At 32.9% G+C, this 14,561-nt stretch overlaps 1 protein-coding gene across 2 annotated transcripts; it reads left to right on the forward strand.

The window, feature by feature from the left end:
- Window positions 1–4,612: 4,612 nt before the first annotated feature.
- LOC124541925 lies at window positions 4,613–13,183 on the forward strand. 2 transcript variants are annotated; one of them, XM_047119858.1, is made up of 6 exons: window positions 4,613–4,759; window positions 9,473–9,573; window positions 10,289–10,386; window positions 10,938–11,113; window positions 12,155–12,321; window positions 12,965–13,182. In XM_047119858.1, exons 2-6 carry the CDS (start codon window positions 9,485–9,487, stop codon window positions 13,158–13,160), a joined length of 726 nt encoding a protein of 241 aa, XP_046975814.1. In that variant the 5' UTR covers window positions 4,613–4,759; window positions 9,473–9,484; the 3' UTR covers window positions 13,161–13,182. The 2 variants fall into 2 exon arrangements, with proteins under 2 accessions (XP_046975814.1, XP_046975815.1); XM_047119859.1 differs by lacking the exon at window positions 4,613–4,759 and having other exon boundaries at window positions 12,965–13,183.
- Window positions 13,184–14,561: the final 1,378 nt, after the last annotated feature.

Consider the following 14,561-nt stretch of genomic DNA (forward strand, 5'->3'; position numbering starts at 1 on the left):
TAAAAACAATATAAGCCCATGACTTCCAGGCAGTACATAGTACAGTACTATACATTACATACATATATTGTATTGAACTAATATGATTGTATTTTTAAATGTTAAAGAAGAGTTACTACTGAGTTTCTTGCCAGTAGAATCTACTTTCCGAACCGGTGGTAGCTTCACTTAATTGTTAAATGACGATTCAAAAGTGCTCGAAAAAGCCCACTTGAATAAAGTTTATTTTGATTTTTTGATTTTTTCCTTTCATCAAATCAAACATTTTTTTAATACACTAATTATAAGAAGCATTACACTAATTTATTGATTGTCCAATTAAGCATTGCAATCAACCAGCGGAAGAAACTGACTAGGTCTTTGACAGTTTGTAATTACAAATACTCAATACAGCAAAACATAGTCGTTAAAAAAACCATTAGAAGACCTCAGTGGTCAAGTAGTATGTACACCGGTTTTCACGGATACGCCACTCCGAGGTCCAGGATTCGGTTTGGCCGAGTCGATATAGAAAAAGTTAATTAGTTTTCTATATTCTCTTGGGTCTGGGTGTTTGTGATATCGTCGTTGCTTCTGATTTTACATAACACAAGTGCTTTGGCTATTAACTTTGGGATTAGAGTAATGTAGTGATGTTGTCCAATAAATATTTATTTATAGTCAGGATTCATTTGTGAACTATGAACTAATTAATTGTTAAATGGCCTTAGTATATTTTTTTATTTTTGCAATGGAGGCATTATGTAGGAATTTGAGGGCCGCCTAGGTAATTATCAGGGCGTCACAGTACCAAGCGAAAGCAATCCAGTGGCGCCCGTTGAAAAAAATGGAGTGGAAACCGCTGGTTGTTTAAGGCATTATGTACTTCCCCCTAAGAATTGTAGGACCGCATAGACGGGCAGACTATTAGGGCGCCACGGTTGGATGTGAAAGCGATCCTGTGGCAAAAGCAATAAAAAGATATAAATATTCTTGTCTTATATCAAATTACGTTTTTGTTCCATCTGCTGTCGAAACGCTTGGCCCTTGGAGTAGTGGTGCAAAAAGCTTCACTAAAAGTATAACACCTCGCCTCATTGGTAACAGGAGGGCTGGTGCGTTTTTTGCCCAGAGGATCGGAATTGCGATGCAACGGGGAAATGCTGCTAGCGTTCTTGCCACCATTCATCGCGGTCAATATTTATACAGTAACTATTTCTATTTCATATTTGGATATATTTAAGCATTTAATGTTATTACTTCTTATGTTAATAAACAATCCTGTGGTGCCTGAAAAGCCGGAAAGGGTACCGCTGGTTTCATTGGATATTCCAGTGTACTAGGCGTTCCACTAGGCGTTTTAGGCACTGACGAGTCTCACATAATCTTCTTCATGTTAGGGTAACGTGTACTGCGTTTTTCCACGGAAAAAAGAGGCATCATGTACGTTTTCTTTGAGGATTCTCGTTTTCCATTGGATTTTCCAGTGTACTAAGCGTTCCACTAGACGTTCTGGGCACTGACGAGACCCACATAAACTCATTCATGTTAGGCTAACGTGTACTGCGTTTTTCCACGGAAAAAAGAGGCATCATGTACGTTTCAATGGGTTACCGCTTTGAATGAATATATCTCCATTCAAACCAACAAGGAAGGTTATTATATCCTATTTAGATAACAGTCGTTCAATTGATTGATATGTTAGATTATGCGGGCTTGCTATCTTTAGTATATTTGTATCATTTGTAGATATATGCCGTTGGTTGTCTGGAAGAGATCGCTGTGTAGCGATAATGTTGCCGAAATTGTATGGCTTATTTAGGCTCTATGTTGTATTTATTTATTTTCTATATGGTGTACAACAAAGTATAAAGAAAAGTATCATCATCGTAAGACGTCCACTGCTGGACATAGGTCTCTCCCAAAGATCGCAATGATCGGTCTTGCGCAGACCACAACCAGTGGTTTTCCACGACCCTCACCAGGTCGGAACACCTTGTCTCACCTTCCCTATACATACGAAAATTGTATATTATTTATATTAAACATGGAGTCACGATGACCCAATTTTAGTAGACTTGAATCTAGATCCAAGGTTCTGTATTCACACTCGATTCTCGAACAAACAGAATTTAATTTAACTTTAACTAATTTACCTAATTTACAAAATCTTGAGAACCCCTAAAAAAATCCGTATTATATTTATAATAATGGAAGATCGAACTCTTCACTTACAGCACAATATGTTTAACAGTATAATTATAAATTATATATGTATGTACAATGATATAAATATGTGTATATAAATGTGTGGAAACGAGGAGGAAAGGTAAACTAACAACACCTCTTCACTTGGTGGTAGGGTTTGGCAAGCCCGTCCGGTACCACGGTACCATAAGTACCACGCACTCATCAGGTATTCTACCGCTAAACAACAGTACTCAGTATTGTGTTCCGGTTTGATGGCAGAGTTGATAGTGAGTGGTCACCGCCATTCCATTCCTTTAATCGCCAATGCACCAACCTTGGAACCTAAGATCTTATGTCCCTTGTGCCTGAAGTTACACTGGCTCACCATTCAAATACAACAATACAAATTAAGCTAGGCGTTTGTGTGTTTGTTGTGTTAGTAGTAACGCCCCCAACTCCAACAGGTTTGCACAGAAACTAACAAGTAAATCATCAATCATAAACGATTACTAATATACAATAATCAATGATTATAAATTATAACTGACCATACGACGTCGGTTAAATGATCTTCAAATTGAAATCAATGCACGGTCAAGGTCGTTATAGAGAACGAGATGCTCGTATCGAATGGCCCTTTTAGATGAGTCTGTTTCCATTACGCTTAAATGACGTGACAAATAAAAAAAAATTTCCTCTCAGCATAAAGAATCGACTTGGAGGTAAATAGTTTATCTACATAATTAAATTATATAAAAACAAATCAATCATTAATTTCGGTTTATTAATTTATGTTTTTTCCTGTTATAAACAATATACTTACGCTTGATAAATCGTCCAACTATTTTTAAATAATCGATAAAAATATACATAGATGTTAATGAAATTTATTCCAAAAATATTTTTTGGATGAATATGCTTGGATTTGTGCTCGATTTCTAAACCAGGACTGCTTAAGAAAAATAATAATGACAATTAAACTCATTGTAACGCTTTGTTTATTTAAAAAAAGTAATTATTCGAGTTTACTGTTTTGATAGAGTTGAATTATTGAAGAATCAAAAACGATTTTTTGTAAAATTCACTTAAATAAAGTTCATATGATTCGATAATTTTAAAATTATCGCCGTTATTAAATTATGAATATAATTAAATATCACTAAATAGTATAAATCAATCAATCGCTTTTTCTGTCCCTTTATCCTTGATGTATGCTTAAATCTTTAAAATTACGCAACGGATTTTGATTGCATTCATTTTTAATAGAGCGATTCGAGAGGAAGGTTTCTGTATATAATACATGTACAATACAGTAATGAAACACTCATAATTTTAGAAGTTTCTAATGTGATGTCGTAAATAAATAAATTTTAGAGTATATTTAGTATCAGCATTACACCCGTGGCGAAGACGGGGCATGTCGCTAGTAGCCAATAAATAAATATTGAGCAAAAAAATACAGCGTTCTATAAATAAAATTAAATCATTTTGCTGAACAAATAACGTCGGCATGACGTCATGAGATACGTCATTATTTGCCGTCACGGCAAACAAACTTTTTTAAAGTCGAAAGGACATAACGCTCTTTAGTCTATTCCAAACGTAACAGGAAAAAAGCTAAATAAACAACAATTGTTATATTATTGGTTGAGAGCTTGATTAATCTATGATATTCACTATGGATTTGTAAAATTTAAGTGGAGATAAGTGTAAGTATATATTAATTATTAGTTCCTATCCGCGGCTTTGCTGGAGTAGAAAATATGAATATATTTACAAATTAACTTAAAATAAATCAAATCAAAATAAACTTTATTCAAGTAGGCTTTTACAGGCAATTTGAATCGTCATTTTACAATTAAGTGAAGCTACCACCGGTTCGGAAAGTAGATTCTACCGAGAAGAAACGGCAAGAAAGTCAGTAGTTACTCTTTTTTAACATTTAAAAAATACAAAGTCGTGTTAGTTAAATACAATTATTTAAATTAATATATCCTGCTTTGAAATCAACAGGTATTAACTCCACGCTTTTTTATCATCTATAAAATCTTTTATCGAATAATATGCTTTTTCTACGAATGTATTTCCAATTAAAAAGAACCTTATGTCTTTTGCTCTAGACTATTGATGTACCAAATTTCATTTAAATCGGTCCAGTAGTTCTGGCGTGACAGACAGACTTACATTCGCATTTATAATATTAGTATGTATAAACTCTTAATAGTATATACGTAAATTAAATGTTTGTTTATCATTTTTCCTTCTACCATTGGAAGAAGCTATAGATATAAATATATTTATAGACACTAATGGATATGCGCCCACATGTGTCTTACGTAGACGGTACAAATTTGAATATCAGTTATTAACAAATGTAAACTCCTTATCGCGTCGTGATAAGTATTATTTTATGATAACGATCCTGCAAAACAACGCAGTCGTGATTATAAATCACATTCGCATCTCGTAGTCGGACAAAATAGGTGACTTTATCGAGACGTATGTAAATAATTCGAAATAAAATCGTTTCATGACAGTAACGTACGTTTTTACAAAGTTATTTGTGTGAAGTACAGATTATAGATATAATGTAAGTATAGTTTTTCTATTATCAATTATGTTACGAGGTTCAATTTACATATGAATTTTGTTTTAGTATGATGTTTGAATTTGTTTACGAACGCGGTGACCGTGAACGCTTTTGTTTTTTTTTTTATGTTTGAACAACAACAAGATTGCTTATAAGCAAATGTGTTAAATTATTAAATGTAAATAAGGATGTCTGTGAAGGTGAAATGTCTGTCTGTCTGTCTGTAAACAGTTTGACAGGTGCAATTTTAACAGATGATATATTTCTGTTGCCGGTATAACAACTAAAAAAAATCTGTATGTATATATAATAGACATAATATTTTTTATATCTTTAGAAGAAATATTATGTGCAAGTGCATTTATGTCAGATTTACAAATATGTAATTATATCAACAGAAATACTTTTCATTTACTTATTTTTAAATTATGCTGTGCAAGGTATTATTTCAAACAGCCGTATTTAATTCCATTAAAATTGTTTGAAAATTAAAACATAGTTAATTCAAGTACGCTCATGTAAGTATTTTGGAATCGTCATAGTATTTTTTAACAATGTTGATTTTAGCCAAGAATAATTGACAAGAAACTCAGTAGTTACTATTTTCCTCCAATTAAATTTCATTTCGTGTATTCCAAAAGGGAATAAAAGCCAAATAAATATTTGACATCGATTCGAGGCAAAATCATTGGTCAGGAGTTAGAATAATCTATGGTATTCACTATGGTTTTCCGAAAAAAATTGCGTTTTAAATATAGAAACTATGGTCGAAGTTTTGAAAATAAAATTAAAGTGAATAATAAACTGTTATGTGAGTCTTGAAATTAAAATTAACCTGCATATAAGTAGTTAAGTGCAATAGGCTATTTGACAATGCGAAAAATAAAGTGTCAATTATTGTAGTCAGTGTAAATTGTGAGTTTAAATATAAGTTATTTATTAACGAAAATTGAAAATAATTCTTAATTTATTCAAAAATCCATTAATAAAAGTGCATTTTTTCAAACGTTTGTCCCGTGACACAAAACGCCGGCCGGGCTTATGATGAAGTCACTTATTTGTTAATACAGCTTTTCTACTATATGTACCACAGATTAAAATACAAGAAAGTGACGTCACCGACCCCATTGCAGTGCCATATTATTCAAGTAGCGTTTTCGCGCGCTATTTAAATATGGATATTTTAATATGATATTTTTCGGCAAATATGTGCTAGAAATAAAAAAAAAAACAACTTTTACTGGATTCCTTAACAACTAAATAAATAAAATGTTTATTTTATCAATAACCAAGGCAGTACAAAAACATCTCAAAGGATGACTTCTTCTTTTGAGTGCCGTGAGCTCCCGTGCCAGAAGGAGTCGCTCTTCCTTAACAAACTCACACTTTAATTCAAAGTTATAAGATGAAACAAGCTAAGAATTACAAAAATATATATTATAGTTAAAGGTAGAACGCGTGCGCGCGCGTGTCTCTCTCTCTCTCTCTCTCTCTCTCTCTCTCTCTCTGTGTGTGTGTGTGTGTGTGTGTGTGTGTGTGTGTGTGTAATATAAAATGGATTTTAAAAACGAGTCAAATACTTAATCATGAACTCTTAGTAGTGTATAAAGCTGCGTTATTAGCAAATCGCATGAAATACGTAAATATAAGGTTTTTTTATCTTTATTCCTACTTGTATCGGAATAGACTATAGTAAAAAAGGCATAGGCGACTGTGAATTCGAGTTTATTAAATAGTAAAATACATATATATAAAAAAGTCGAATAATCTCAGCTGAGGATGTTTGGAAGGAATGTAGTTGCCTCGGTCTAGAATTAAGAACGTATCATTACCGTTATATGTTAGTGGTATTGGCCCCCAAGTTGTTATGTTGAGACAAATCATTATATAGTATAAAACAAAGTCGCTTACCGCTGTCTTTCACTATGTATGATTAGATCTTTGAAACAACTCAACGGATTTTGATGAATATTTTTTTAATGGATGGATTGATTGAGATTAGTTTATTTTGATTGATTGATTGATTGATTGATTCGAGAGGGAGGTTTATATGTATAATACATGTACATTATAGCAGAGAAACACTGACAATTTTAGACGTGCAAAGCTAGTGCGAGTCGCTAGTATATAACAATTATAGAACCGAGATGGTCCGCACTGAAACATCGTCGTGGAATATGCTTCTAACTTTATCCTTAAAATGTATTAATATTATTAAGAAACCTTAGCCCAGCAGTGGGAAATTATTACAGAGTGTTATTATTTTTAAAGAGCTGAGATGGTCCAGTGGTTAGAACGCGTGCATCTTAACCGATGATTTCGGGCTTAAACCCACGCAAGCACCACTATATATAAGAACTTAATTTGTGTTTACAATTCATCTCGTGCACCCGCATTGGAACAGCGTGTTGGAATATGTTCCAAACCCAATGTTAATGGAAGAGGAGGCCTTAGCCCAGCAGTGGTTAATTTACAGGCTATTACTTTACTTTTTTACTTTTTTCATTATTTATATATATTGATTACCTTAGTCTGATATATATATATATATATATATATATATATATATATATATATATATATATATATATATATATATATATATAGATGTCGCCGTAATTATACTTTTTATCTTGACCTTGACTCATTCCTGTCATAATAATTGAAGTACCTGATAAGTATTGATTTGTTTTTTTTTAATGTGTTTATATAATATTTATAACTTCATAGCAATCAATATATTATAGATATTATATTGTGTTGTCGAGATCATTATCACATTTTAATCTGTGTTATTCAAGTGTCATATATTTATATATGTAATATCTAAAGATATTATTTTATTAATCATTACATTAATATTTTATTGTATTTAACTAATATGATTGATTTTAAATGTTGAAAAGAGTAACTACTGAGTTTCTTGCCGATTATTTTCGGTAGAAACTACTTTCCGAACCGGTGGTAGCTTCACTTAGTTGTAATAGCCCACTCGAATAAAGTTTATTTTGATTTAAAACAAGAAGTACCTATTTAGTGTCGTATATCTTAATACATATATATATGTATAATTTATTAGCGACACGCCCCGACTTCACGGGTGTCTCTACATTTTAAATCTGTAATATCTTCGAAAATATTCATTAAATTATACGTGCTCCATAGGGCTATATTGATCTATATTAAATGCACAATGTATTTAAGGTACTTAATTTGATAATGGACATTACTTTAAAACATCTAAAATTATTTTTCTGTATTATATTTGTGCATGTATAATACATGTAACCCTTCCTCTCGAATCAATCTATCTATTTAAAAAAAACGCATCAAAATCCGTTGCGTAATTTTAGAGATCTAAGCATACATAGGGACTGACAGCGGTAAGCGACTTTGTTTTATACTATGTAATGATTTACTTTAAGGATATCCGGCATAAACAGCCTTGTGTTAATAATATTCAAAGACAAATGAGATTCAGCCATAGAAAATTATACCGCTTCCATAAGTAATTGTCGCTTTCAAGCATACGCTTTTTTTAAAATAAATTATAATATAAAATAAATAACAGAAATGAAATATCAAAGTCAAAAGTTAGGTTAGGATCTGCTTAGTAGGTAGTACTTATAATATGCGCATGCGCTCTGAGTGGGGTTTCAAGCTACGGTCTTAATATTCTGAAAATATTTACCGCCAAATCTGCAAGAATAGAAAACGCATTCTCTAAAACAGTAGATACTACTTCTTATATTATGACTTACAGGGAAATGGGCAGATAAAAAAAGAAACTTTAATATTAATTACCTTGTATTCTGATGGAATTAATTAATTAACTCCTAAGTACTCTTTACATTAGTCATGTCGAAGACAAAATCACGAGCTATTTTGTAGCGAAGAATGCTTCTTCCTTAATCCTTAACGATTTCGTAATTTAAGTATTCTTGAAACTTTCCTAATTTTAATATCAATTCCAATTACCTTTTCAAATAAACATTATTTTGTCATCATCATCCTGCTGCCCTTATCCCAATTTTATTTGAAAACGGCGCATCATGTCTTATTCCATATTCTCTATCTGACGTCATCTCAAAAGTAACACTCATATTTTTATGGAATAGGTTGTCGGACAAGCATATGGACGACCTGATGGTAAGTGGTCATTATCACCCATAGACAATGACGCTGCAAGAAATATTAACTATTTCTTACATCACCAATGTGCCGCCAACCTTGGGAACTAAGATTTTATGTGCATGTACTTACACAGGCTCACTCACCCTTCAAACCGGAACACAACAATACTGCGTACTGTTTAGCGGTAGAATATCTGATGAGTGGGTGGTTACTACCCAGGCGGGCTTGCACAAAGCCCTACCACCAAGTAAATCATCATGATTCCAACCATATCATCTTTCACACAATCTATCCATCGTTTCTTTGGTCGTCTTCATCCTTTATATCCATCCACGTCCATGCTCTAGACCTTCCTCACAACATGGTCCTCATTCCTGATTAAACATTGTTATATATGTACATAAATAAAGAGTATGCGTGGTCGTTATGAAGCGGTGTTGCCATCAAGATGTGGTGACTTATGTTCCTGCTCCTTTAATGTAACGACATCCCTCTATTAGTATTACCAAATAAGCAGTTATTTTTTTACTTTAAGTTAATAATAAATGTGTGTCTTTTAAGTAAGTATTCCTGTTACAGATTGATCGTAAGATGCCTTGGCAGAGACCAGAAAACGTGCCAATGGGCAAGGTGTGGGGACGATTCCAAGGACGTGAAAGAAATGGTGTCCCTGGATTAATGTAAGTTTTATTTTAACAGCCGAGATGGCCCAGTGGTTAGAACGCGTGAATCTTAACCGATGATTTCGCGTTCAAACGCAGGCAAGCACCACTATATATAATATGTAGTTAGTTTGTATTTATAATTTATCTTGTGCTCGGCGGTGAAGGAATATATCGTGAAGAAACCTGTCTAATTTCATAGAAATTCAGCCACATGTGTATTCTACCAAACCGCATTGGAACAGCGTGGTGGAATATGTTTCAAACCTTCTCTTCAATGGGAGAGCAGGCCTTAGTCCAGCAGTGGGACATTTACAGGCTGTTCTTGTTATTATAATTTTAACAATGGGATGATAATTAAAATTAGCTAAAAGACGATTTAAGACAGCAGTTGCCAAAAATATATTTAAAAAGACACTTGATTTTGATAATGAAAATCCACCAAAAATATGTTTCTGCAAAATAAAAACGTCTTCTTGTCTTAAAGTTAAATTCAATCTAACATTACGTATTTTCTTTTGGTGTTGGAAAACAAAATATTCCTAATTCAAGTAGGCTCATGAAAGCACCTTTGCATCATCCTGTTAAAGTGCTAAATTAAATGGAAATTTACTACCGGAAAGTGGATTCTACTGAAGGGTACCATCAATAAGCTTAGTAGTCGTTAAAACAAACACTGGCCCATATCTGCTCTTAACATTAGTCTATTTGGTTTGATTTCCATTTCTTTCAGGTACCAAATCCGAGACATGGATGACCATTACAAACAGCCGTGCTTGGATTTGATGCAGGAGACCTTCCTACGGGACGAACCTTTATGCCAAGTTTTAGGTAATTTACACAAATATTATAAATGAGAAGTAACTATGTCTGTTGATTTTGATTAAATTTGTTATGAAGGAAGTTTAAACTCTAATACCTGAAACGCGAGGAAAACCGCGGACATTAACTAGTCCATTATATTCGTTTCATTGGTTATCATCTGTTCAGAGCACCAAATATTTTTTGAAAAATCAACTTACGCTATTCATGTGAAAGATTAATCAAAAACAACGATCAAGGCATACCTAGATTTGATTACTTTTTACTAATTGTTATATTTTTTGAATTGTTGAACATATCATTTTGTTAATTGTAAATGACCTCCGTGGTCGAGTGTGTACACCGGTTTTCATGGGTACCACTCTGAAGTTCCGGGTTCGATTCCCGGCCGAGTAAATGTAGATTATTATTACTTATCTATGTTGTTTCGGGTCTGGGTGTATGTTGTACCGTCGTTACGTCTGATCTTCCATAACACAAGTGTTTTAGCTACTTACATTGGGATCAGAGTAATGTATGTGATGTCGTCTCATATTTATTATTATTAATTTTCTCTGCAGATTTGAAAAGTGATCCAGAATCAATTGAAACCATTAGAAGTAACTGGACAGAAATGCTTAATCAGAAGACGTCAATAGCATGTTTTACAGAAGAGAATGGTGAACCAAAGGAATTAGTTGGATTTAATATACTCACGATTTATTGTAAAGATGACGAGAAAGAAGACTTCGATAAGGTACACGCAATTATCAATCCTTAGTTACCTAATCATAAGGACGATAGTGGTTTAACAGATAGTGCTCTCATTAAAGCCTATTTCTACTGAAGAAAGAGAAACAATCATTAGATTTACATATTTCATGCATTTTGCTAATAGCTCAGCTCTCTTGTACAGTCAGAGTAAGAAAACCTTCGTCAGATTTCAGATTCATTCCTTTATCAAGTCGTAAACTCTTAAAAGCATTAAACTGACAACTGCATATAAAATTTAACTTACATTGTATAATAATTTGTTTCAAAATAGTGTAACACCTTTGGAGTACTTCTAATTTTATATCAACATTAAATCTTTTTAATGGCGTAATTAGTCATTACAAATTTAAATTAGATATGATATCTTATACTGAATTGTCAAAATATGTCTGTCAGTGTCATATATAATTTGTATCGGTAAAACAGACTTTCGCTCACACTGAGTACACGAAAATATATCTTAAAATGACGAACCTTTTCTTACCGCGACTGTACATTACTAACAATTTTAAATTAATATATCTTTATCTAAACATATAATGAAATTGGACTGTCTATTTGTAATAATAAAATAACCCTTTTTTACTAAATGCATGTGTGTATACACATTACATATACCAAAATAACATTTCTTACAGTTTGTGTGTATCTGTCAGATTTCCTCGACGAATTCGAGATTAATTATAAACATAAAATTAAGCATGAAATTTTAGCTTGCCTGGGTTCAAACTTGCAATCATCGGTTAATATGCACGCCCAACCCCTGGACCATTTCAGCTCTTTAGAATTTAGTCCAATATTATCGTGCTAGTTACCATTTTAATACTTTTTCTCCCAATTCTTCTTCACTGTTATGAACATGTCTCAAAAACAACAACAGCCTGTAAATTCCCACTGCTGGGCTAAAGTCCTCTCCCTTTGAGGAGAAAGGTTTGGAACATATTCCACCACGCTGTTCCAATGCGGGTTGGTGGAATTAGATGTCATCAACATGTCAATGTCATGTCAACATGTCTCGTTGCAGGTGAAAGGAGAGCAGTGGCGAAAGATCTTAAAAGTTTTAACACAAGCTGAGAATCTTGTGGATGTGTACTCGAAGTATGGTGTGGATACGTATTTGTCATCAAGCGGCTTGACTGTGTTACCTGGACACAGAGGACAGAACATAGGAGCGAGATTGATAGAAGCCAGGTAAACCTCTTTGTAAATCTGAAAGATAAAAGTACAAAGTCCCTAGTATTATGGAGCTTAAGTTGTTTTGCCACACAACTAATAACTTTGTGAATATTCGAGAAACTTTTCTGATGCGAAGTTTCGGTACTGCTGCGTTTTTGAATGCTCGATTACTACAATTGCCGATATGACGTCACCGTGACTCTGATATGACCTGATAAGCTGTCCCACAGACCTTGGAATTTTGATGTGTCATCAAGCATATATGAGGTATCAATTGCATTTGTGCATTGTACCTACAATCATGAACACGGCAATTTAAAACGCTTAGTATTAGAACTGATGTTCTTGAGCATATTGACAAAGATAGTCAATACGCCCAAAACTATTCTTATAGTTTTTAACAATTACATTGGAATTTTAAATACTTCAGTTTTCAACACTGTATGAGATGTAATATTTGGTTACAAGAAACGGAGCGTTCACAAAAAGTCATTTTCTGACAAAAATGGGTGGACTTTTCTGTAAGATTGAAAATAACATTTGGGACCATTACTTCTTCAACATTACGAGACTCCAATATTAAATTAGCAATATGCCGACGACAACTTCTACTATGTTTAATAAACAACAAATAACAATCAATAATTTACATTTTCAGGGAGGCACTCTGCAAGGAATACGGAATAAAAGCCGCGTGCACGGTATTCACGGCGAAAACGTCGCAAATATTAGCGGCAAAGTGTGGTTACGAAGTCTTAGCCACTTTGCAATACTCGGAAATGTTGAAGGAAGGCATCGATTTGACGGGATGTAGTTGTTCTGAAGCTAAAGTTATGGGAATCAAGTTTAAGTGATAAAAACTAAGTTTTGAATATAGAATGTAGAGTAAAGGAGAAGTGTATCGTATGAGTGACGAGAGTGTACCAAAATTTATTATTAGGGGATCCCCCCTAAATCCCCCTGGGGAGGTGTATAAACTGATATGGTGCAACAATACCTTGATTGGGATTGGGAATTTGGGAACAATATAATTTGAGTAAATCACGCTTTGAAAGATGTATAGCTTTCTCTGTCAAATTCAGTTTTAATAGCGTATTAGCGCGTTCCTTTCATTATTTATATGTCTAGATAAATTGTGTAAGTTGAGAACGCGTCAAAATAAATAGTGTCAAATAGTTGGCCTATGAATACACGCACACTAGCAAAGTATCGAGTCGTGTCAAGCATAGCTGTCACACACACCAATATTATAAAGTTGGCTCATTTATTTTAGTTCCTTCGTAATGCGAAAATCAATAGATAAGCAATCTAAGGTGCGTTCATTAAAATTTTGTCATCTAACTGCATAGCCATCTTGATGAAAAACATTTTGAAGGAAAATCTTTATACACAAACATACTCCTTGACTCTACATTTTATATATTTGAGAAGATTTGTTCCAATATGATTGGTTTTTTTATCTAGCGCAACCAAAGCAATGTTTTAATGTTATTATTTAAATAAAATAGTATTAATGTTGTTATGTAATAACTTAAAAAATGAATTATTTTATTACCTATGTGTACCTATTATAAAAAAATGCAATACAATGCAACAGTGCAAAAAATCATAACTTGTTAAGATTGCCACTAAACAAATACAGTAGAGGTTATTTTGTATTATCTGTGACTGTTTTTGTTAACATTGTCAAATCCATAGAGAATAAATACTTGGGTCTTGGTGAAAACTTAAGTTAATAATTATTGTTCATAAAAAGCATGCTACTAAAACTAATATGGTATCCAATTTCAAAAATGTACTTACTATAAATAGCTCATTTTGAAACAAGAACCAAGTTAATCATCACTACTTAATAAACCTCTTTTATATCTGTATTATCATTATATATGTTACTAGTTTTTTAGGGAGGTGGTCGTAGGTAGTCATAACAGTCCTACCTTAAAGTTCATCAATTTCGGTTCAGTGGTTTGAGAGTAGACACACAGACTGACAGTCACTTACGCATTTATAATATTAGTCTAGAATAAGTATAACTTCTAACGAATATTTTATGACATAATCGCTTTTTGATTCTTTACATTTTAAACTTATAGGAACTGTATGTTTATGCTTAGGGGATAGCAAAAATAACTTTGTTTTATATTTGTAGTTAACATTAGGTGATAAATAAAAACGAATTATTTCATAAATTTTATTCATTGTTATAGAGAAATGTACACAAAATAATTTATTATAAATAAATTTGTTATAAAAAC

This window comes from Vanessa cardui, chromosome 29, assembly GCF_905220365.1.
Source record: "Vanessa cardui chromosome 29, ilVanCard2.1, whole genome shotgun sequence".
In the NCBI taxonomy this organism is placed as follows: domain Eukaryota; kingdom Metazoa; phylum Arthropoda; class Insecta; order Lepidoptera; family Nymphalidae; genus Vanessa; species Vanessa cardui.